The sequence below is a fragment of the Oncorhynchus kisutch genome, linkage group LG6 (genome assembly GCF_002021735.2).
Source record: "Oncorhynchus kisutch isolate 150728-3 linkage group LG6, Okis_V2, whole genome shotgun sequence".
Classification (NCBI taxonomy): Eukaryota; Metazoa; Chordata; class Actinopteri; order Salmoniformes; family Salmonidae; genus Oncorhynchus; species Oncorhynchus kisutch.
Window position 1 is genome coordinate 31,146,278 of NC_034179.2, and position 25,723 is coordinate 31,172,000.

Genomic DNA, 25,723 nt, shown 5'->3' on the forward strand with positions numbered 1-25,723 from the left:
GTGGGACATGGCAGGACTCCCAGATGTTAACTCTGATATTCTGAGATTCAGGTGCATTCAGATATCAGATATATCAATGTTAGGGAGGTCTTGGCAGGTCCACACACACAATCGTTCATGCACCAGCTTGTGTCACCCCATACCGGTTTAAGACAGTAAGTCAGCAAGACACAGTTAATCTATGAAGTGAAAACATGCCATCTCCTTCCAGGACTCCTTGACACAACCTTTTCTGCAGTGAAAGGATGAGGACTGAACATGTCTGTTGATAGAGTTTATTAACCTTGTGTATCATCACTCAGGATGGCAGTTATAAATGCTTGGCTCAGGTTTCACAACATCCCCGCCCCATCTCCACCTCCCTCCTCTCGCTCCCCTTGGAGAGCAATGCCCCTCTTCCATGTCACATGGGTTCACATTAGTTCATTACATGCATGATTTCTTCCCTGTTTGGAAGGGGCCTTTGAACTCACAATGCTTGCCTACCATAACTCATTACATGACAAGAGCAATGGAGAAACAGATGCCTTGTGTGGAATTGTCCATCAAAATAACAATTCCACTTTATATAATGAGGTGAAAATATTTACATGTTTTTCTTCACAGGATAAGATTATAAGCATGATATATTATTGGAGTTGTATATATGTAACGCGCCTCAATCTATAATGCTAATTTTCTTTGAAAGTATACGTTCAAGTTTACATTGTTTACAAAGGACACAAAGTTTGTAAAAAATCTGTAGAAAAATATATGGTATATAAAAATGGTATAAAAACAACCAACATCTGAAGACCATTAGTTTGGTAAGTTTGGTTATCTAATGCTCTCTTTGGTCTGATAACGCTGATCTTCAGTTCATAGATCAGGTGTCTCCTGTAATACTCACTATAGGTAGAGATTACCTTCTAGAGGTCTAGGATTAGCTTATAGCAGCTTATCCTCCCCAAGTCCTAACCTTAACTATAAGAGGTATAGAAAAAGATCTGACCCTGTTTCAGTGGATAGGGAACCACTCAGACTGGTCCCAGAGAATGACATGCTATAGTAAACGTGCCATGGCTCAGACACAGCACTTGCTGTACACATTATTACAGTCAGTTTGGGCGCAGTAATGGTGTACCTTCTCTATGCCCAGTTTTGGGAGAAGGGAACTATGTAGTTCAAGCAGTAATTGAAATACATTTTGCAGTAGCTTGGTATTACTTGAACTAAATTACCTACTACATTTTTTGTAGGTAACTAAAGGTATAGGATAGCCTGAACATGTGACAGTTGGTTTGGTGTTTCTAGCTTGAATGGTTCAAGAGTTACTGTTGGTGAGGTATTTTATGCAAATTTGAATAGTTCTAGTGAATACGCGTTTTAAGAATTGGAAGTTATGATAGTCTGAACATGTGAACGTTGGTTTGGTGTCTCTAGTTTGAATGGTCTAAGAGTTACTGCTGGTGAGTTAATCTATGCAAATGTGGGACACATTCATGTAGATATAGTTAAAGATTTTAAAGAATTTGAAGTGGGTATAGCCAGAATGTTTTAAAGTTGGTCTTGTAGCTTAGCTTAACTGGTCAAGGAACTGGTTTATTTTGATAAGCTACCCCTGTGTTCCTATGGTTCTCATTTAAACTCATGTTCATTTTTGCACATTTATAGTTAAAGTATACATAGTTTAAGAAAATCCTTTGACAGGAAATCTAAGTTGGGTCAGTCTGAACATTTCAATGTTGGTTTGGAGTTAATAGCTTAATAGAGATGCATTTTCCATTGAAACGCATTGGGAGCTCATTGAAATATTGATATGGTTCAAAAGGTGTAAATGTTATCAAAAATATTTTTCTCAAGCAACCCCAGTTGGGGCAGTCTGGAAGTTGGTTTCGTGTTAAATCGTTTAAGCTCGAGCGGCCTAAGAAATCAAATAATAATAATATGAGTATGTAAGAAATCTAGAGTTGCACACCTAATTACTTTTTGCCATGTAGGGGTGTAGTTAACTACTGGAACTACACCCTACTTTTTTGCAAAAATAAAATGGGTGATGTAGTCAATAATTTCGTTTTTTCTGCATCACACCTGCCTAATTATTTTTTTTCATTTAGCAAACGAGCTTATTCAAAATTGATTCATTTTTGTACTGGTCCACCATGGGAATCAGACCCCCACCCCTGGCATTGCAAGCACCATGCTCTTCCAATTGAGCCACACATGACTTAATTCTCACTTGCCTATATGTGTTTAATAGGCAAATGACACATTCTGTTGATACCCCAAAGTGATGTGTTATTGCAACTGGTAGTCTATGACATTTCAGATGTCATTTTTATTTTTATAAATTTTCACTAAGTAAGGTAAGTGAACTCCTTTTTCAAAGTAACTTTAGTCTAATAAAACTATATATTTTTGTTAGAGGGTAGCTTTAGTGTAGTTGAACTTCTTCCAGTGTGAAGTAATTGCTAGCTTGGTAACCTATATTTTCAGAGTAGCTTCCCCAACACTCTCGAAGCAGCTCTCATTTCGGTAGTCTTCATCGTGACCCTCTGGGGGATAGTTCGCAATTCAGTTCTTTCTTTTTTTATTTTCTCCTTCTCTATCAGGCCTCTCTCATGCTGCCATATTCTGCAATTCTTTGGAGGCGGTGTTCTTGTCTGGACTCAGCTCTCTGTCAATCATAGTGTATCCCTGTCCTGCCTGCTTGCCTTGTTTTCCTGCCCTATGTCTCAGGACCAGGAGGGAGAGCAGGAAGCAGACAAACGCTCCGGTGACAAAGAATGCCTGCAGACCCAGGAACCTGCACACAGAAGAGAGGGGGGAATATCAGACATACTGTATACTCTATAACAGGCCTGGATCTAAGAAATACAGTATTGGAAATACTTTTAAATACTTGAACTGTGTTTGATTTAGTTTGCCTGGTAAAATGGTCCGTAACAACTCTATGCTAAATCAAGCGCATCTCAAATACTTTCTAGTATGGTTGACATGGCTGACATATCTGTTGGCTCTTGCCTCTGTCTGAAGAGGTCCATGTTGTAGTAGTGACAGGACGTGTTCCTCCCACACTTCTTCCCCCAGATGATACAGGTGGTGTCTATGGCAGTGCCATACAGAACTGGGGCTGGCAGGAACGCTGGAGACACACATACACAGAATTATAAACACACATCCATGCACGCACACAGACATGCATGCACACACTGTGTAAACATAGATTTAGATGAGTGCCTGTGAGGGCATCTGGCAGTAATTCTTCTTGAGTGGCAGTGTTTTTATATTAATTATCCCTGTAGAGTCTTATTTCCATTGTGCACATGGTCCTGCTTAAAGGTAGAGTCAGCTAAATGACATTGCATGAGCAGCAACGCAGATATTGCGATGAGTGAGATGCTTCACACTTTACAACGTGGTAGCCACGGGACCAAAACAGCAGAGAAGTTTGGTATCTCGCTCCAATGCTCTTAGTTGTTGTGGAAATTGACCCGCTATGCTGTTTGCTTTGTGCATCTACGTCATATTGCTGACTCTACTGTACCTATAATGTCATTTAACAGGACGAACAGAGGAAAATGTTTATGTTAAATATTTAAAAGGCAGTTTCCCAGACATTTGCTGTTAAAATTATGGATGTCTGCTCGAGCAGAAAAGTCAATCCCTGTAGGTCATTTATCTACATTTCTTGGAATCCAAGGCAAAGAGGTGAGTGTGGCTGTCTGTGTAATGCTGATATACAGTGTCTTCAGATAGTATTCACACCCCTTGACTTTTCCACATTTTGTTGTTTTTAAAAGGTGGGATTAAAATGGATTTAATTGTAATAGATCTACACAAAATACTCTGTAATGTCAAAGTTGGAAAAAAATATGAACATTTGTAAAAATAATAATAATAATAATATAAATAAATAATATATTTTTAAAAAGTAGGAAAATAAAATGTTTTGAGTACATAAGTATTCACACCCCTGAGTCAATACGTACACATTAGAATCACATTTGGCAGTGATTACAGCTGAGAGTCTTTCTGGGTAAGTCTAAGAGCTTTGCACACTTGGATTGTACAACATTATAAATGTCTTAATTCTTCAAGCTCTGTCAAGTTGGTATTTGATTATTGCTATTATTGCCATTTTCAAGTCTTGCCATAGATTTTAAAGACAAAACTTTAACTAGGCCACTTATTCAATGTTGTCTTGGTAAGCAACAGTGCAGTGTTTACTGTATTTGGCCTTGTGTTTTAGGTTGTTGTCCTGCTGAAAGGTGAATTTGTCTCACAGTGCCTGTTGTAAAGCAGGCTGAACCAGTGATGTATTGTGTTGGATTTGCCCAAAACATAACGCCTTGTATTCAGGACATGAAGTTTATTTTTGTCCATTTTACTTTAGTGCCTTATTGCAAATAGGATGCATGTTTGGGAATGTTTTCTTTATACTGTACAGGCTTACTTCTTTTCACTCTGTAATTTAGGTTAGTATTGTGAAGTAACTACAATGTTGATCCATCCTCAGTTGTTTCCTGTCACAGCCATTAAACTCTAAATGTTTAATGTCAACATTGGCCTCATGGTGAAATCCCTGAACGGTTTCCTTCCTCTCCAGCAACTATATCTTTGTTGTGACTTGGTGTATTGATACACCATCCAAAGTGTAATTAATAACATCACCATGCTCAAAGGGATATTCAGTGTCTGCTTTTTAATTATTTTTTTACCGATACCAATAGGTACCCTTCTTTGCGAGGCAATGGAAAACATCCCTGGTCTTTGCGATTGTATCGGTGTTTGAAATTCACTTCTCAGCTGAGGAACCTTACAGATAATTGTATATGTGGGGTACAGAGATCAGGTAGTCATTAAAAAAATTATTTTAAACACTATTAATGCACACAGTGTGAGCCCATGCAACCCATTATGACAAATGGGTTGAATACTTATTGATTCAAGACATTTTCAGCTTTTCATTTTTATTCACGTGTAACAATTTCTAAAATCATAATTCTACTTTGACATTATGTGGTATTGTGTGTAGGCCAGTGACACAAAATCTAAATTTAATCCATTTTAAATTCAGGCTGTAACACTGTAACTCACCCAGCACTCTGAAGAGCATGTACTGAACGCCCACAGCAAAAGACTTATCCTCTGGTCTCACTGTCCTGCAGAGGAGAGTGGGAGAGAGAAGGAAAAATTGATGGAGAGGGTAGATGGGACGGAGAGTGAAAGGATGGGTGATGGGTAACATCAGTAACAGAATCAGTGCTGGTGTGAAGAAGCTACTGGCCAGCTGGATGGAACTGCGTTTAAATCAGAGTGAATCACAACAGCTGAATGGATGCAGTAAACCATGTCAGACTTATCTCTCTCTCTCTCACACACACACACACACACACACACACACACACACACACACACACACACACACACACACACACACACACACACACACACACACACACACACACACACACACACACACACACACACACACACACACACACACACACACACACACACACACACACACACACACACACACACACACACACACACACACACACACACACACACACACACACAGCCCCCATCCACTTTATCTTGAAATCTTTGTTGTTGCATGCACCTTAGAGACTTGCTTTTTCCCTACATATAATCATTGAACATTGGTCACTTTAATAATGTTTACACACTGTTTTACATACTTTATATGTATATACTGTATTCTAGTCATGGCTCAACCTATGTAACTACTGCTGTACACACCATTTCTACTCATATACTGTCCATTCTGTCTATACACACCATTATATATATTTATCTTCCTGAACTCTGACATAGCTCGTTCTGATATTTCTTAATTTCTTTTCCCTTTTGGATTATGTGCGTATTGTTTTCTAGGGCATTGGAGCATGAAACAAACATTTTGCTGCACCTGCAATAACATCTGCAAATCTGTGTTTGATTTGCAGATGCTCTCCCTCTCCCTCTCCCTCTCACTCTCCCTCTCTCTCTCTCTCTCTCTCTCTCTCTCTCTCTCTCTCTCTCTCTCTCTCTCTCTCCCTCTCCCTCTCCCTCTCCCTCTCCCTCTCCCTCTCCCTCTATCTCTCACTCTCCCTCTCCCTCTCTCTCTTTCATTGGTGTGTGTGTTCAGTATGTTAGTATCATGTTAGGCCTGTGTGTGAATGGCGTGTGTGTCTGTTCTACCTCAGTATCATCATGTAGGATGGGGTCTGTGAGAATGATGCAATGAAGCAGGTGAGAGCAGAGAGAACCATGAAGGGCAGGAGGAGGTGTTTACAGTCACTACCGCATGTCCCTGGCAATGCATAACCATAGGATCCGCTGACCCCTATGCAGCCACAGTCGGTGTATTTCTGTCAGAGAGACAGAGATAGTCACATGACGTTAACCACTGGCCAATCAGACTCACACCATTGCATCTGGCAGTAACTGTTGGCATTAGTAGGTATGAATGAGAATCTCACAAAGATGTTGAAAAAACATTATCAAGAAACAGTTTATCTGGCTTCAAGCAAAACTAATATTCTTCTCCCAGGCTTTGTGTGATGGTGGCGTGTGTGCGTGCATGTGTGTGTGTGTGTGTTGGTTCAAGAATGCTGAGTCTGGCTTTAAACTCTGTTTTCCGTGCAGTAGGCATCGGATTGTGACAGTAAAGCAGAAGTGAGGCCCCTTTAGAGTCTGTCTGACACGTCTACTACCTTGAAACCCATCATCTAGGGTTTCTTCAGTCATTCTGCATCATATATGATTTCATTTTCTCTCTGCTTTCTTGTTTAAGCAAATATAATACATGGAAGATTCATTGAATGGGAATGGTTGGCCAGGAAAAGTTAGGATTCGGCCCATTAATGGACAGGCAGGTGTAGTGGTTTACCAGGATTTTGCTGGTGTTGTCATCCAGTACTTTGGTCAAGCAGCCTGCATGACAGGGCGATCTGAACTCCACCCCGTCTGAGCCACACACGGGGTTAAAGGCCTCAGTTGGACAGGAGCACCCAGAGCTACACTCCAAAGACCTGTTCTGTCTGAGAACAGAAGAAGATGTAAGAGAAATGGTGCCTGGTACAATATGGCAACATATGGCTTAAGTGTTGTTTTAAGGAGGGTGGAGAGGTGAGGGTAACCTTTTGAGACGGCAACCTACTTGGTGGGGTAGACGCCAGTGACCCTCTGTGTGGAGCAGCCGAGGAGGAGGAGAGGCAGTGCGGTGAGTATACACATCAAGATGGCTGACGTGCACATGAGGGCGGAGCCTCGAGTAGAGATTTTCAGCCTCCTCATCAGAGCCCCGCCCAGCACAATGCCCAGCACCGCCAGAGGGATGTTCACCCCACCTACAGGCACACAAAGATCAAAGAGTAAGGGTCACTCAGAATAAAGCAGTAGGCACGTTCCAGATCATGTTAATTGCAGTCGCCCTGCACATCTCAGAAGACAGCTATGTTAATATGGTTCCGGAGACATTAAACACTGTGAGATGTACGCATCCCGACTTTGAGAAAGACAATCTGGAACACAACCAATGTTTCCCATTACTTAGGCAGGGTGGTTCCCCTCTGCCTAGCTCTGTTAACCCCCTCCTAAAAATGGTCAGCCTTATTTGGTTGTCATGGAAAATGTTGATATATTGGCAGCTTCAGTTGCTAACACTGGAGATTCTGCACCCCGCCAAAGAACTGGCTACAACACTGGGGTAAAGGGCAAGTAAATCCTATCCAGATTTGAACCTGTTCATCAAAGAGAACACATTGTATTCCAAGGCTATAAACATGGGTGGGAGGGGTTTGATTGGCTGTTCTCTGCACGTACAATGGAGTCTTTATCGTCTGGACAGCATCTGTGAATGATTACCTCCAGTTGATCATTAATTATGCTGATTTTTCTACTATGCTAATTAGATTTGGGGCGGCAGAGTAGCCTAGTGGTTAGAGCGTTGTAACCGGAAGGTTGCAAGTTCAAACCCCTGAGCTGACAAGGTACAAATCTGTCGTTCTGCCCCTGAACAGGCAGTTAACCCACTGTTCCTAGGCCGTCATTGAAAATAAGAATTTGTTCTTAACTGACTTGCCTAGTTAAATAAATAAATAAAGATTTCCACAGGGCGAGGACATTGACTTTAGGGGATTAAAAGTGTTTATGTGGTCGTTTTCTATGCGCCCTGTGCTTTCCATAGGCCATTGGAGAGTCTAAGCATAATTATCCTCAGCTAATACTGTGTATATGTCAAATACTGGAGGTGTGCAGATTTGACTGAAGAAATCACTCTCCATGGAGTGGAATTTTCATTTGGTCCATTGGTTGAATTTCCATTTGGTCCTATTTCTATTCAAATAAACCGTAATCTAAACCAGAATGTTCCACATAGATAATGAATGGTGTCTCTCACCGATCATCATGTTGGAGAAGGAGGCGGTCTGGGTGAACTGGCGCTCTATGAACTTGGCCATGAAGGTGGCAAGGCCGGCTATCATAGCTGCCAGGTGGACCTGTGCCAGCACCACCAACAGGTAGATGGGGTTCCGCAGGGTCCTCAGGGCGATACGGGGGAAACCTGGGAGAGAGAAAGGGAGGGGAAAGAGAGGGAGATGAGGGGGAGAAGGAAGAGGTGAGCGAAGCCGCTGCTATCTGCTTCAGATCATATTTAACAAGGGATGAGAAGCAACAATAGAGGAAGAGAGAGACCACAACTACTTTTCATATACTATCAGTATCATGACAGTGACCGTCACCCTCAACACCATGTAGTTACCCACAGACACAATGAAGGGAAATGGAAAAGAAACAGACGGATGTGGTCTTATAAAAGAGTCTAACTTTTGAGGAACTGTTTGAGGGTGAGCTCCTGGACGGGGTCTGGCAGCGGTTTCTTTTCCTCCTCGGCTTTGGGTTCTTTGGCATTGCCTGCAGCTTCCTAACCAGGGGAGAGGAAGATCCACAATTATGCTCTTTACTCGTGTTAAAACAGATTTGAGTGTGAATACGGTACAATAAACATGCAATCCTGCCTGTATTGCATTAACTCTCTCTAATAGCCTTTGCAGAGACCTGGGTCACACGATGTGGCAAAGAGATAGTTTGTCTGTTTGCGAAATGATCAAATGATCAAATGTAAAGTGTATTTTTTATTTTATTTCACCTTTATTTAACCAGGTAGGCTAGTTCAGAACATGTTTTCATTTACAACTGCGACCTGGCCAAGATAAAGCAAGCAGTGCAACACAAACAACAACACAAAGTTACACATGGAATTAACAAACATACAGTCAATAATACAATAGAAAAAGTCTATATATAGTGTGTGCAAATGAGGTAGGATAACGGAGGTAAGGCAATAAATATGCCATAGTGGCAAAATAATTTCAATTGAGCAATTAAACACTGGAGTGATAGATGTGCAGAAGATGAATGTGTAAGTAGAGATACTGGGATGCAAAAGAGCAAAAATAAATAACAGTATGGGGATGGGGTAGTTGGATGGGCTATTTACAGATGGGATATGTACAGGTGCAGTGACCTGTGAGCTGTTCTGACAGCTGGTGCTTAAAGCTAGTGGGGGAGATATGAGTCTCCAGCTTCAGTGATTTTTGCAGTTCGTTCCAGTCATTGGCAGCAGAGAACTGGAAGGAAAGGCGGCCGAAGGAGGAATTGGCTTTGGGGGTGACCAGTGAAATATATCTGCTGGAGCCCGTGCTACGGGTGGGTGCTGCTATGGTGACCAGTGAGCTGAGATAAGGCGGGGCTTTACCTAGCAAAGACTTATAGATGACCTGTAGCCAGTGGGTTTGGCGACGAATATGAAGCGAGGGACAGCCAACGAGAGCATACAGGTCGCAGTGGTGGGTAGTATATGGGGCTTTGGTGACAAAACGGATGGCACTGTGATAGACTGCATCCAATTTGCTGAGTAGAGTGTTGGAGGCTATTTTGTAAATGACATCCCCGAAGTCAAGGATCGGTAGGATAGTCAGTTTTACGAGGGTCTGTTTGGCAGCATGAGTGAAGGATACTTTGTTGCGAAATAGGAAGCCGATTCTAGATTAAATTTTGGATTGGAGATGCTTAATGTGAGTCTGGAAGGAGAGTATACAGTCTAACCAGACACCTAGGTATTTGTAGTTGTCCACATATTCTAAGTATGCTGCAATGCAGTGCACTCAAGTTACACACCAAGCTTTAGAGCTTTTAAAGCTCCAGCATTCAAGAGACAGAGAGAGAGAGAGACTGTGTGTCTGTGTTTGTTTTTGTGTTTGTGTGTGTGTGTGTGTGTGTGTGTGTGTGTGTGTGTGTGTGTGTGTGTGTGTGTGTGTGTGTGTGTGTGTGTGTGTGTGTGCATGCCAAGTTATGCTCTGGCATGTTAATGTGATATCCAGACTCTTTCACTATTGAGCAAGACCTGGCACGAGTATTCTTCTTTGTGCTAGATGCCTGATTAGAGAAACATTAACCAAAATCTGATTTAAAAATTATTTCAGAATGATGGATATGAGCCAAGACCTTATTCAACAAAGTCAAACCACATCACTCTCACCTGCTCTGAACCACATATTTTCTATGAGAGAAGATTGTGAAACTTTCATTAGAGTCAATAAATCATAAATACATGTCATGACTGTGACACAGCTGGTACACAATCACCTCTTTTGGCATCTGTTGGGGGAAGAAGAGGTAGGGCAGGGAGGTGAGAAAGAGGAAGGAGGCTGCTACGACAAAGCCCAACCACCAGGCTCCCACCCAGCGAGGGTCCCCTCTCTCCAGACCTATCTCATCTGCAGACAGGAGAGAGACATGTTATTGTACTAGTGGCAAAGTACATTATCAATAATAAAATACAAACATTTGATCAAACTATTAAATCAAATAATAAATTGAATCAAATGCACTGTATGTATAGAAGTGTACCCTGAGCACAGTTCCTGGTTTCAACATGTTAAAGCGTTTCAGCAATTTTAGACAGTGTTAAGAGAAAGTTGTTTTTTCCCTTGGTATCATGCAGCAGAACATTGAATCTCCGTCAAACTGATAGCAGTTTCCAGGAAGAAATCACAGTCTTTCACTTTCAGTCATTGAAAATGAATGTGGAGGAGAGAGTGAAAGAGAGTGATTTCTTCCTGGAAACTGCTATCAGTTTGCCAGAGGTTAAATGTTCTGTTGAATGAGGTCACACTGACTGTAGGAACCCAAATTCCAGTTAAGAACCTATTTTACTCCAAAAAGGGAGTAAAGCAGATTTCTCTCATAGAAATGAATCTCATATCATGCACTGTTTTACAGAAGTAAATAAGTTAAATTATTCATTATATGCAGTGCATTAGGAAAGTATTCAGATCCCTTGTTTTTTTCCACATTTTGTTGCATTACAGCCTTATTCTAAAATGGGTTATATTGTTTTTTCCCGTCAATCTACACACAATAGCCCATAATGACAAAGCAAAAACGAATTTATTTTAAAAAAACAAGTCTTCCTGGGTATGACACTACAAGCTTGGCACACCTGTATTTAGAGAGTTTCTTCCATTCTTCCGAGGAGCGTCGCTGCAGAGCTATTTTCACGTCTCTCCAGAGATGTTCGAATGGGTTCAAGTCTGGCCTCTGGCTGGGCCACTCAAGGACATTCAGAGACTTGTCCCAAATCCACTCCTGCGTTGTCTTGGCTGTGTGCTTAGGGTTGTTGTCCTGTTGGAAGGTGAACCTTCATACCAGTCAGAGGTTCTGAGTGCTCTGGAGCAGGTTTTCATCAAGGATCTCTCTGTACTTTTCTGTTTTCATCTTTGCCTCGATCCTGACTAGTCTCCCAGTCCCTGCCGCTGAAAAACATCCCCACAGCATGATGCTACCATCAACATGCTTCACCATAGGGATGGTGCCAGGTTTCCTCCAGACGTGACGCTTGGCATTCAGGCCAAAGAGTTCAATCTTGGCTTCATCAGACCAAATAATCTTGTTTCTCATGGTCTGTGAGTCTTTAGGTGCCTTTCGGCAAACTACAAGCGGGCTGTCATGTGCCTTTTACTGAGGAGTGGCATCAGTCTGGCCACTCTACCATAAAGACCTTCTGGAAGGTCCCATCTCCACAAAGGAACTCTAGAGCTCTGTCAGCCTGACCATCTCCCTGACCAAGGCCCTTCTCCCCTGATTGCTCAGTTTGGCCGGGTTGCCAGCTCTAGGAAGAGTCTTGCTGGTTCCAAACTTGTTTTATTTAAGAATGATGGAGGCCACTGTGTTCTTGGGGACCTTCAATGCTTCATACATTTTTTGGTACCCTTCCCCAGATCTGTTTTTCAACATAGTCCTGTCTCTGAGCTCTACGGACAATTCCTTCAACCTCATGTCAACTGTGGGACCTTATATAGACAGGTGTGTGCCTTTCCAAATCTTGTCCAATCAATTTAATTTACCACAGGTGAACTCCAATCAAGTTGTAGAAACATCTCATGGATGATCAATGGAAACAGAATGCACCGGAGCTCAATTCCGAGTCTCAAAGCAAAGGGTCTGAATACTTGTGTAAATAAGGTTTTTCTGTTTTTGTATTTAATACATTTGCAAAAATGTCTAAAAAACGTTTTTCGCTTTATCGTTATGGGCTATTGTGTGTAGATTGATGAGGATTTATTTTTTTACATCCGTTTTAGAATGAGGTTGTAACGTAACAAAATGTGGAAAAAGTCAAGGGGTCTGAATACTTTCCGAAGGCACTGTATATAACTTCCATATTAGTTCTATCTAAATATTTGCTCTTGCAAGAATGAAGTCATGTTCCATTAAACTGCACTGTCTGTGCCTTGCAGAAGGCACTAGTTCAGGCTTGAGGAAACACACACACACGAGCACAAGCACACACAAACACACGCACACACACCCAGACACACACACACACACACACCTCAAAACAATGGGGAATAATCTAGTATTACCTAAATTGACTTCAGCAGTCCTTTGAACAGTTTTGAACATTTATCAAATCATAGTCAATGCTCTCACACCTTGATAAATGAGATGCATTAAACTGGAAAGCTGAGATCAATGAGAGCAGACTGCAAATACAGGACACTGGCCCATGATGGTTATAAATCCAGTTTTAGAGGTATCTGAAGCATTGCAGGGTGAGAACATGTCTGTAGTGGTGGCTTTGGTTCACACAGAAGGAGGTTGAATATTTGCTTGTTAGAATTCACAGCAGTGGAGTGAAGATAAGGTCGTCGCTATCATTAACATTATTACAGCTAGTCTTCATTAACACCTGATTTTATTCACTGCTTCAAACTCAGGCATGTAAAGAAAACACCCTAACGTGACCCTACAAAACCCACCCTATATTGCATTCCAACCCTAACCCTAGCCTTATGTCCACTTCCTGGTTCAACACTAACCCTAGCTTTATGTCCACATCCCGGTTCAACACTAACCCTAGCTTTATGTCCACGTCCCAGTTCAACACTAACCCTAGCTTTATGTCCACTTCCTGGTTCAACACTAATCCTAGCTTTATGTCCACTTCCTGGTTCAACCCTAACCCTAGCTTTATGTCCACTTCCTGGTTCAACACTAACCCTAGCTTTATGTCCACATCCCGGTTCAACACTAACCCTAGCTTTATGTCCACTTCCTGGTTCAACACTAAGCCTAGCTTTATGTCCACTTCCTGGTTCAACACTAACCCTAGCTTTAAGTCCACATCCCTGTTCAACACTAACCCTAGCTTTATGTCCACATCCCGGTTCAACACTAACCCTAGCTTTATGTCCACATCCCGGTTCAACACTAACCCTAGCTTTATGTCCACATCCCTGTTCAACACTAACCCTAGCTTTATGTCCACATCCCGGCTCAACCCTAATAAATGTAGAAATCTATGTTATTCAATTATTGCACCCACACTGCTCGCGTGCATCAACGAGCATCTGCGTTGCCAAGGGCTAAAATAGAAGTCCTTTCTATTTCTGACGCAGATCGCACTACAAGTCCTGCCTCTCCCATCTCCTCATTGATTTTTAGAAGCAGGTATCCACGTGCCATCTCCTCATTGGTTATACCAACGTGGGTGATTGAAAGACGAACTGTGTTGCTGGCTGTTGTGGTAATACTATGAAAGTTTAGATGCCAATCACGATATAAGTTCAAAGATGAAAAAGCCTGGAAAGAGGAGAGATGACTAGAAATGATTCGGTTGACCATTTTATGTGTGGATGAATTGTCGGAGTAGGGGACCTTGTGCATTTCAGGTAAAATAACAACCTAATGATTATATCCCAGGACAAATTAGCTAGCAACAGCAAGCTAGCTAAATAGGACAAAATAGCTAGCAGGTTTGGTGTGGGGGGACAAAATAAATTTATGCACGATGGCGCACGCGCACAGCCGGTTTGGGTTCTGTGTAACCCTAGTTTTATGTCCACATCCCAGTTCAAACCGAACCCCATGTTTATGTCCACATCCTGGTTCATCACCAACCCTCAATCCTCGTTAAATTTTGGTGAAACTCATTGTCAGTGGTGTGATAAGAGAAAACATGACCCCTGGATGTTCCTTCCCCATATCAACTCCAGATTAAACACTTCTGACATGCTGTGAACATCTGAGGAGTGCCTGTATGTGTGTATGTGTGTGTGTGTGTGTGTGTGTGTGTGTGTGTGTGTGTGTGTGTGTGTGTGTGTGTGTGTGTGTGTGTGTGTGTGTGTGTGTGTGTGTGTGTGTGTGTGTGTGTGTGTGTGTGTGTGTAGTGTGTGTGTGTGTGTTTGTTTGTGTGTGTGTGTGTGAGCGAGCAAGTGTGCTAACCTTTGGACATCTTGTCGATGTCGACATAAAAATTCAGCATGAAGGAGCCCATCATGAAACCAAATGCAGGACCGATAGACGTGACAGCCAGGAGAATACCTGCAGGGGGGAACCACAGTCAGACATAACACTCCTGTTGTGGGGTCAATACAGTTAAACAGAAAATAAAGTGTGATTGCTCATGATTTGCTTCTCCCCAGATCATACTTCAGAGTTGATGAAAAGAAAATGAAAGTCTGCTCATGGTTTTTAGACTAAACATGACACAGCCTTGAGAGCTGCAAACAATCAGTGGATACAATACATTCACTTTTGCTTCATTGCTATTTTTTTCACCTTCTGCACCAGGGTTTTGTGTGAAATGTCTCATCTAGCACTCCATCTAACATCCCTGCAAGTATTCCCAGTATTGGAGGTTATAGAGTGCAGGCAAAGGTTGCAGGAATGTTGCAGAAGTATGGTGGAACGCTCCCTCTTAAAAAACAACAATAATCTATTGATTTGTAGTTTAAAAAAAACTGACATTTTGGCCCAAAAGACCTGCATCAGAATGTGTATTCCCATTATTCCAAGAATTTTCTGTGTATCCCAGTCATTCCCAGTGATCATACCGAGGTAGAAGGGAGAGTTTCTCTTGCTGGCATAGTCATCAATGTAGGAGATCCCGAAGGGTTGGATGGGAACGCCGCCGATTCCCAGGAGTAGCTGTCCTAGGAGCAGGAGCGGGAATACGCCCTGCTGAACATGACTCTCCTGCTGTGTGCAGCTGTGATTGGACAAGAATGTTTGGAAGGAGCTCTCTAATTGGCAGAGACCAGAGTTGTCATCCTTGGATTCTATGGAACAAAGGTAGAGGTAGGAAGGAGTTAGAAGTTAGGTGATAACAAGTGTTGTTTTGAGATTCAAACAAATGTGTGTTTGTGTGTGCGTGCGTGTATTTGAATGTGTGCACGTGTCTGCATTTGTGTGTGTGTGACTTACGGCTGATGTGGACTGTGTACTCATAGGGGCCACTGATGAAATGAGGCAGGGCCATCATCAAAGCAGCCAGACTGGCCACCAGTGCCCCTCCACCGATGAACCGTGGCCGGTGAACACGGCTACCAAAGAAACTCACAAACACTATCAGGACCGTGTTCCCCACCTAAACACACACACACACACACACACAGTCTTGTACGGCTAACCTTGCCTTGAGGGGACAAAAAATTCAGGCCCATTTAAAATCCTATTTTCCCTAACCCCTAACCCTAAACCTAACACTAAACCGTACTCTTACCCTAACCTTAATCTTAACCCTTAACCCAAAAAACCTAACCTTTTTACATTTGTAATATTTCACCTTTATATAACCAGGTAGGCCAGTTGTGAACAAGTTCTCATTTACAACTGTGACCTGGCCAAGATTAAGCAAAGCGATGCGACACAAACAACAACACAGACTTACACATGGAATAAACAAACATACAGTCAATAACACAATAGAAAATTCAATATACAGTGTGTCCAAATGAGGTAAGATAAAGGAGGTAGGGCAATAAATAGGCCATAGTGGCAAAATAATTTCAATGTAGCAATTAAACACTGGAGTGATGTGCAGAAGATGAATGTGCAAGCAGAGGTACTGGGCTGCAAAGGAGCAAAAAATAAAAATAACAGTATGGGGATGAGGTAGTTGGTTGGGCTATTTACAGATGGGCTATGTACAGGTGCAGTGATCTGTGAGCTGCTCTGACAGCTGGTGCTTAAAGTTAGAGAGGGAGATATGAGTCTCCAGCTTCAGTGATTTTTGCAATTCGTTCCAGTCATTGGCAGCAGAGAACTGGGAGGAAAGGCGGCCAAATGAGGAATTGGCTTTGGGGATGACCAGTGAAATATACCTGCTGGTGAGCGTGCTACGGGTGGGTGCTGCTATGGTGACCAGTGAGCTGAGATAAGGTGGGGCTTTACCTAGCAAAGACTTATAGATGACCTGGAGCCAGTGGGTTTGGTGACAAATATGAAGCGAGGGCCAGCCAACGAGAGCATACAGGTTGCAGTTGTGGGTAGTATATGGGGCTTTGGTGACAAAATGTATGGCACTGTGATAGACTGCATCCAATTTGCTGAGTAGAGTGTTGGGGGCTATTTTGTAAATGGCATCGCCGAAGTCAAGGATCGGTAGGATAGTCAGTTTTACGAGGGCATGTTTGGCAGCATGAGTGAAGGATGCTTTTTTGCGAAATTGGAAGATGATTCTAGATTAAATTTTGGATTGGAGATGCTTAATGTGAGTCTGGAAGGAGAGTTTACAGTCTAACCAGACACCTAGGTATTTGTAGTTGTCCACATATTCTAAGTCAGATCCGTCCAGAGTAGTGATGCTGGACAGGTGGGCAGCGATCGGTTGAAGAGCATGCATTTAGTTTTACTTAAATTTAAGAGCAGTTGGAGGCCACAGAAGGAGAGTTGTATGGCATTGATGTTCATCTGGAGGTTAGTTAACAGAGTGTCCAAAGAAGGGCCAGAAGTATACAGAATGTATACAGTATACAGAATTGAACCCTTTGGCACCCCCATAGAGACTGCCAGAGGTCCAGACAACAGGCCCTCCGATTTGACACACTGAACTCTGTCTGAGAAGTAGTTGGTGAACCAGGCGATGCAGTCACTTCAGAAACGAAGGCATTTGAGTCTGTCAATAAGAATGTGGTGATTGACAGAGTCAAAAGCCTTGGCCAGGTCGATGAATACAGCTGCACAGTATTGTCTCTTATCGATGGCGGTTATGATATCATTTAGGACCTTGAGCGTGGCTGAGGTGAACCCATGACCAGCTAGGAAACCAGATTGCATAGAGGAGAATGGGATTCGAAATGGTCGGTGATCTGTTTGTTAATTTGGATTTCAAAGACCTTAGAAAGGCAGGGTAGGATAAATATAGGTCTGTAACAGTTTGGGTCTAGAGTGTCTCCCCCTTTGAAGAGGGGGATAACCGCGGCAGCTTTCCATTCTTTGGGGATTTCAGAAAATACAAAAGAGAGGTTGAGCAGGCTAGTAATAGGGGTTGCAACAATTGCGGCAGATAATTTTAGAAAGAGAGGGTCCAGATTGTCTAGCCTGGCTGATTGGTAGGGGTCCAGATTTTGCAGCTCTTTCAGAACATCAGCTATCTGGATTTGGGTGAAGGAAAAATGGGGAGGCTTGGGCAAGTTGCTGTGGGGGGTGCAGGGCTGTTGACTGGGGTAGGGGTAGCCAGTTGGAAAGCATGGCCAGTGTTAGAAAAATGCTAATTGATATTCTCAATTATCGTGGATTTATCGATGGTGACATTGTTTCCTAGCCTCAGTGCAGTGGACAGCTGGGAGGAGGTGCTCTTATTCTCCATGGACTTTACAGTGTCCCAGAACATTTTGGAATTTAGTGCTACAGGGTGTAAATTTATGTTAGAAAAGCAAAGGCTAGCTTTTTCTAACTGCCTATTGGTTCCTAACTTCCCTGAAAAGTTGCATATCACTGGGGCTATTCGATGCTAATGCAGTACGCCACAGGATGTTTTTGTGCTGGTCAAGGGCAGTCAGGTCTGGAGTGAACTGTTCTTGGTTCAATTTTTTTTAAATGGGGCTTGCTTATTTAAGATGGTGAAAAAAAGCACTTTTAAAGAATAACCAATAACTCTTAACCCTAACCCTAACCCTAACCCTAGCTACTAATCCTAAATCTAAAACTAACCTTAGCTCCTAACCCTTTACGTAATTCTAACCCTAACCCTAATTCTAACCTTAACCCTAAACCCCCTAGAAAAAGCAGTTGACCTTGTGGGGACTAACAAAATGTCCCCAGTTGGTCCAAAAAATGTTTTATTTACTATTCTTGTGGGGACTTCTGGTCCACCCACACACACATACCTTAACACACTCACGTGCACCCTCTCACATGTGAAAATTAAAAGTACATCTTCTGAAAATAATCATCTTAACCCGATGAATTTGCAACAAATCAGCCTTTTATCTGAACCAGCTCAGTAGAGTGGTGGGGTGCATGGCACACTCACCTCATTGAATGAGGCCAGGATGCCAGACTTCTGGCTGGAGAAGCCGTAGCGTCTCTCTATAGTGGAGATGGAGCTCTTCAGATACCCAGACACCAACAGTTGGGCCAGCTGGAGCATACCATGGCATAGCACGAAGAACTAGTGGAGAGAGAGGCTGACAGACTATAGATAGGTGTAGTAGGAATCATTCATAATTAATATAACAGATCTGATCAATGGTCTACAGAAAGCTCAAAAGTCTCGTTCAAATATTCAGGATAACTTTATGTAAAGAAATGATGTAATGTAACAAAACGTAATGCTATTGTAGTTACCTGGAGGGCTATAGAGGGTCTGGTTTTCTCTCTTTAGAATGGCCACTCTGTAGGCCTATGGGTAACTTTATGAGGATTTTCACTCCCAGAACATAATGTGTTACACGTAATACAAACTGCCTAACCCTAATCTTTTTAAAGTCATTCTTTATTTGCCAAGTTTCTTATCTTTTAACTCTCCTGAAGACACAGTTTTACAAGTGAATTCACAAGGAAGTAGACTCATGTAGTTAAAAGACACATACAAGAAGCCAAGTGTATGTGTTTCTTACTCAAGGGAACACTACAAGGATGTGCTGAAAACACCAGGAAACAAAACCCTTCCTGGTGCTACAGAGGAAAATCACCGTAGACTACAGGACACACATCAAAGTTTTTACTACATTAAGAAATAAACTACATTTCAGATTGCAAAACAAGGAAGATTTGCTCCCTTTCCTCTCTGACAATGGACCTTAGATTTTTTGCCTCCAGTCCACAACATGAGGATATGCTGTCAATTAATGGAGCTTAAACTTCTTAATGTTAGCACGCTAGCTGTCTCTGTGACCCTAACATCACAGTATCCAAGTCTAAATCTTCTGGACTCCTGAACAGCAGTCTGTAGACATAGATTTGCCCTTTGACCTCACTGGGCTTTTTCGACATTGCATATTATTTACAAATCAGCTTGAATCATAAATAACTACTAATTATTATTTGGAGATCAGTCAATTTACTCACAACGCATCACAGATTTGATGCTCTCGAACACTGACACTCACTGAGACTTGGGAGTAATGATGTGAGAGTTGAGAGACAGGAGTAAACAATTGTGTAAAAAACACTACATTTTCATACCTGAGCAAAAGTAAAGAAAGGTATCAATAGAAAATGACTCAAGTAAAAGTGAAAGTCACCCAGTAAAATATTACTTGAGGAAAAGTCTAAAAGTATCCGGTTTAAAATGTACTTAAGTACAGTGGTAGAAAAGGTACTCAGTTGTCATACCTGAGTAAAAGTAAAAAGGAAACGCTATACATCAAATTCCTTATATTCAGCAAACCAGACGCCACAATTTTCTTGTTTTTTAAATTTACAGACAGACAGGGGCACACTCCCACACATCAATCGTTTACAAATGCAATATCTGTGTTTAGTGAGTCCGCCAGATCAGAGGCAGTAAGGATGACAATGTATTATTGTGATTGGTGCATCAATGGGACCATATTGCTGTCCTGTCTGAGCAATCAAAATATAATAGTGTAGTGAGTAGTGTTGGGTGTCAAGGAAAATGTATCGAGTAAAAAGTACATTATTTTCTTTAGGAATGAGTAAAAGTAAAAGTAGTCAAAAATATGAATAGCAAAGTACAAATACTCCAAAAAATGACTTAAGTATTACTTCAAAGTATTTTTACTTAACCTTTCTAAAGGAAAGTGTGGGTCCCACGCCGGACGGTTGAGCTAACGTAGGCTAATGCAATTAGCATGAGGTTGTAAGTAACAAGAACATTTCACAGGACATAGACATATCTGATATTCGTAGAAAGTTTTAATTATTGTTAATCTAACTGCACTGTCAAATTTACAGTAGCTATTACAGTGATATAATACAATGCTATTGTTTAAGGAGAGTGCATATAGTTATGAACTTGAAAATGTCTTAATAAACCAATTAGGCACATTTGGGCAGTCTTGATACAACATTTGAACAGAATGCAATGGTTCATTGGATCAGTCTAAAACTTTGCACATACACTGCTGCCATCCAGTGGCCAAATTCTAAATTGAGCCTGGGGAGGAAAAATATGTATGTTTTTTTCTTTGTATTATCTTTTACCAGATCCAATGTGTTATATTCTCCTACATAAATTTCACATTTCCACAAACTGCTAAGTTTTTCCTTTCAAATGGTATCAGGAATATGCATATCCTTGCTTTAGGTCCTGAGCTAAAGGCAGTTAGATTTGGGTATGTCATTTTAGGCAAAAATGGGAAAAAAGGGGCGAATCCTTAAGAGGTACTTTACACCACTGGGAGTAAAATGTAATAAACGATTTTGGAAATTGTACACACAACAGCAACAGCCGGACGGTAAAATGCAATTTTGCTCATCAGCAGTGTTGCGTGGCGTTCTAAAAAGTATATCTACTCTCATAGATTTCTATTCCTTTGCTACTACTGGTATGTACTTGACATTTGGCGCTAGTTGCAAGTGGAAATGTTATATGTAGTTTTGAGGTGACGCAGCCTACCTTGATGCTGTTGAAGGGGCTCCTGCATCTGGTGGGAGGCTTCGACCTCAATTGTTCAGAGTTCATCTGGAGGTCGCTGGCCATCATACCTGTCCGACTCAGTGATCCAACCCAGGAAGTAGAAAATCTATAAATGTCACAAGATTTCCAGTCAAGTTCTTTCCTTGTACTCTGGTTACTTCATATCTTCAATCTTTATATTCACTTTGTCTCTCTATAATTTGGACTCCAATAAGACTTATACTTACTTCTATCTCTGCTGGTGTTCTGTATCTACTACCATTGTTAAAATCAGGTAGAGGAGATGTGCTATTCATTTAAATCATATTGAGATGCAGTGCTCTGAGTTATATTCATTTTGAAGTGAAACGATCTTCATTCACATCATAATGTTGAGAGAGAGAAAAAGAGAGAGATTAAGAGAGAAAGAGACAGAGAGTGGGGACAGACAGATCGACAAATTGAGACCAACAGAGACAGATGTAGGGAGAAAAATTTAGGGGGATATGCCTGGGTTCAAGTTGTCTACAATTTCTAATTACAAAGTGAAAGTGAAAGTCAGTGAGCATTACTCCATTACAGCCCATAAAGAATCCCAAGTTGTGGTGACATGCTGGAGAGATCATGACTTTAAGATGAACTTTACCTCTGCGTTTTACAACAGGTTGGTGAATTACTGTGCACATTATGCACCAGATCACACTAAACAATTCACAAATAGCAGATATAAATCTGACCTGAAGACCACACCGAAGAAAAGTTGCATGGCACTGGCCACTAGAACACACCTTAGAGAAGCATTTCCACATGCAGTATATGCTTACTGTGTGTTCTTACAGTAAAGCAGTAAAATGCTGCAACATACAGAGTCTTCAGAAAGTATTCACACCCCTTGACTCTTTCCACATTTTGTTGTGTTACAGCCTGAATTGAAAATGTATAAAAAAAAACATTTTTGTCACTGGCCTACACACAATCCCCATGATGAGAAAGGTGCTTCGACAAAGTATTTACTCTGAAGTGTGAATACGTATGTAAATTAGATACTTCTCCATTTCATTTGAAATACATTTGCAAAAACTTCTTTTTTTTTAAACATGTTTTCACTTTGTCATTATGGGGTATTGTGTGTAGATGGGTGAGAGAAAACAAATCCATTTTGAATTGAGGCTGTAACATAACAAAATGTGGAGTCAAATGGCATGAATACTTTGTGAAGGCATTGTAGTGTTTTTGTGTGGTGTTTTTTCACGTCCCCCCGTCCCCCCCCCCCGTTCCTCCCCGTCCCCCCAAGCATGTTTGTGTAACATGGGAGTTGGTGTGGCTACAGTCAACAGAGATAAGATGGGCAGGAGACGACCACCAATCAGTTGTGGAATGTCAACAAAAACAAAGACTGCACCATAAAATACCACACCAGTGGGACTGGCATTACTGCGGACATAGAAATATCAAACTCCATTTCAGACTCCTCAAATGTATACATACAAAAGCAATACCTTTTAGATTTGAGTGCTAACACCTTGGTGTTCATTGTTAGGCGCATGCACCAAATGTCAAAAGGCCAGTTTCAACAACAAATACAGTTGCAGTCGGAAGTTTACATAAACCTTAGCCAAATACATTTAAACTCAGTTTTCGCAATTCCTGACATTTAATCCTATTCCCTGTCTTAAATCAGTTAGGATCATCACTTTATTTTAAGAATGTAAAATGTCAGAATAATAGCAGAGAGAAGGATTTATTCCAGCTTTTATTTCTTTCATCACATTCCCAGTGGGTCAGAAGTTTACATACACTCAATTAGTATTTGGTAGCATTGCCTTTAAATTGTTTTAACTTGGGTCATACGTTTAAGGGTAGCCTTCCACAAGCTTCCGACAATAAGTTGGGTGCATTTTGGCCCATTCCTCCTGACAGAGCTGGTGTAACTGAGTTAGGTTTGTAGGCCTCCTTGCTCACACACGCCTTTTCAGTTCTGCCCACAAATGTTCCATAGGATTGAGGTCAGGGCTTTGTGATGGCCACTCCAATACCTTGACTTTGTTTTTCTTAAGCCATTTTGCCACAACTTTGGAAGTATGCTTGGGGTCATTGTCCATTTTCAAGACCCATTTGCGACCAAGCTTTAACTTCCTGACTGATGTCTTGAGATGTTGCTTCATTATATCCACATAATTTTCCTACCACATGATGTCATCTATTTTGTGAAGTGCACCAGTCCCTCCTGCAGCAAACCACCCCCACAACATAATGCTGGACACCCTCGTGCTTCACGGTTGGGATGGCGTTCTTTGGCTTGCAAGCCTCCCCATTTTTCCTCCAAACATAGCGATGGCTATTATGGCCAAACAGTTCTATTTTTGTTTCATCAGACCAGAGGACGTTTTTCCAAAAAGTACAATCTTTGTCCCCATGTGCAGTTGCAAACCGTAGTCTGGCTTTTTTAATTGCGGTTTTGGAGCAGTGGCTTCTTCCTTGCTGAGCGGCCATTCAGGTTATGTCGATATAGAACTCATTTTTCTGTGGATAGAGATACTTTTGTACCTGTTTCCTCCAGCATCTTCACAAGGTCCTTTGCTGTTGTGATTTGCACTTTTTGCACATAAGTACGTTCATCTCTAGGAGACAGAACTCGTCTCCTTCCTGAGCGGTATGACGGCTGCGTCATCCCATGGTGTTTATACTTGCGTACTATTGTTTGTACAGATGAACGTGGTACCTTCAGACATTTGGAAATTGCCCCCAAGGATGATCCAGACTTGTGGAGGTCTACAATTTTTGGCTTATTTCTTTGGATTTTTCCATGATGTCAAGCAAAGAGGCACTGAGTTTGAAGGTAGGCCTTGAAATACATCCACAGGTACACCCCCAATTGACTCAATTGATATCAATTAGCCTATCAGAAGCTTCTAAAGCCATGACATAATTTTCTGGAATTTTCCAAGCTTTTTAAAGGCACAGTCAACTTAGTGTATGTAAACTGATGACCCACTGGAATTGTGATGCAGTGAATTATAAGTGAAATAATCTGTCTGTAAACAATTGCTGGGAAAAATTACTTGTCATGCACAAAGCAGATGTCCTAACCGACATGCCAAAACTATAGTTTGTTGACAAGACATTTGTGGAGTTGTTGAAAAACAAGTTTTAATGACTCCAACCGAAGTATGTAAACTTCCGACTTCAACTGTATGCTGCACACCGCAACCTGTCCTCTCACACATAATCTCTACACACTGCACAGTACATTAGATTACAGTGTCTGAATTACAGCTAGTAGAGTTAGTGGATCACAGTTAAAAGAAGTAGTACAGAACAGTACAGTTGGTCACTTACTCTGTAGATGAAGCTGAGGTTTAGTGGTTTGTTCTGTATCCACTCCTCAGATGTCGACTCACACAGAAAGTGATCTTAGTTGGAACCCCAGGAGGTAGCTTTCACTCGATGAAACAAGGCGTGCTCAACTTTGAGGAATTCCTTGAACTGGGCAAGTGACTGAACAGATAGGGGGAGGAGAGTGGGGCTGGGAGTGGGAGTGGGGGTGTGGGTGGGAAGGAGGAAAAGGGAGGTAAGTTAACAGTATAAGAGAATACAAGATAAGAGAAAGGAGATAAACCCTACTATCATGTGGGTGGAATGTCTGAACATAACATACTGTACTGGTTGTTAGACAGCTATGCACGTTGTTTATTTGGTTTACAGTAAAGACTGAGCGCAATAGATCTGAATTGGATGGTTAATTTGGTGTGATATACATTTGAAGTCGGAAGTTTACATACACTTAGGTTGGAGTCATTAAAACCTGTTTTTCAACCACTCCACAAATGTCTTGTTAAACGAAACTATAGTTTTGGCAAGTTGGTTAGGACATCTACTTTGTGCATGACACAAGTAATTTTTCCAACAATTGTTTACAGACAGATTATTTCATTTATAATTCACTGTATCACAATTCCAGTGGGTCAGACGTTTACATACAATAAGTTGACTGTGTCTTTAAGCAGTTTGGAAAATTCCAGAAAATGATGCCATGGCTTTAGAATCTGCTGATAGGCTAATGGACATAATTTTAGTCAATTGGAGGTGTACCTGTGAATATATTTCAAGGCATACCTTCACACTCAGTGGTGTCAGCACAGGTCTCATATAGCTTATAGCTTCACGGTCGTTATTTGTTTATTGTTTTTGCATAGTTTGTATTCAGTTTTCAGTGCTTTCTTTTATTAAATATTCATCATGAACACATACCACGCCGCATTTTGGTCCTCCAATCCTTCTCGCCTCTCCTCTTCAGATGAAGAGGAGGACGACTGTGACAGCCATAATGACCATAGTTATGTTTGGAGGAAAAATAGG

At 41.5% G+C, this 25,723-nt stretch overlaps 1 protein-coding gene across 1 annotated transcript; it reads right to left on the reverse strand.

Annotated features, from left to right (window-relative positions):
• Window positions 1–259: 259 nt before the first annotated feature.
• LOC109892702 (solute carrier organic anion transporter family member 2B1-like) lies at window positions 260–24,843 on the reverse strand. The gene is made up of 15 exons (XM_020485420.2): window positions 24,704–24,843; window positions 21,365–21,491; window positions 18,815–18,952; window positions 15,763–15,925; window positions 15,393–15,617; window positions 14,782–14,880; window positions 10,642–10,772; window positions 8,821–8,917; window positions 8,393–8,557; window positions 7,151–7,340; window positions 6,881–7,031; window positions 6,190–6,359; window positions 5,080–5,144; window positions 3,004–3,124; window positions 260–2,785 (listed from the first exon to the last, which is right to left on the reverse strand). Exons 2-15 carry the CDS (start codon window positions 21,449–21,451, stop codon window positions 2,599–2,601), a joined length of 1,989 nt encoding a protein of 662 aa, XP_020341009.1. The 5' UTR covers window positions 21,452–21,491; window positions 24,704–24,843; the 3' UTR covers window positions 260–2,598.
• Window positions 24,844–25,723: the final 880 nt, after the last annotated feature.

Bases quoted from the DNA above. Each gene is read 5' to 3' on its own strand.
- LOC109892702 (XM_020485420.2), bottom strand. From the start codon at position 21,451: ATGATGGCCAGCGACCTCCAGATGAACTCTGAACAATTGAGGTCGAAG. The intron at 7,032-7,150 runs GTAGGTTGCCGT...TTCTGTTCTCAG, and splicing joins ACTGGCGTCTACCCCACCAA to ACAGAACAGGTCTTTGGAGT. The intron at 6,360-6,880 runs GTAAACCACTAC...TCTCTCTGACAG, and splicing joins ACAACACCAGCAAAATCCTG to AAATACACCGACTGTGGCTG.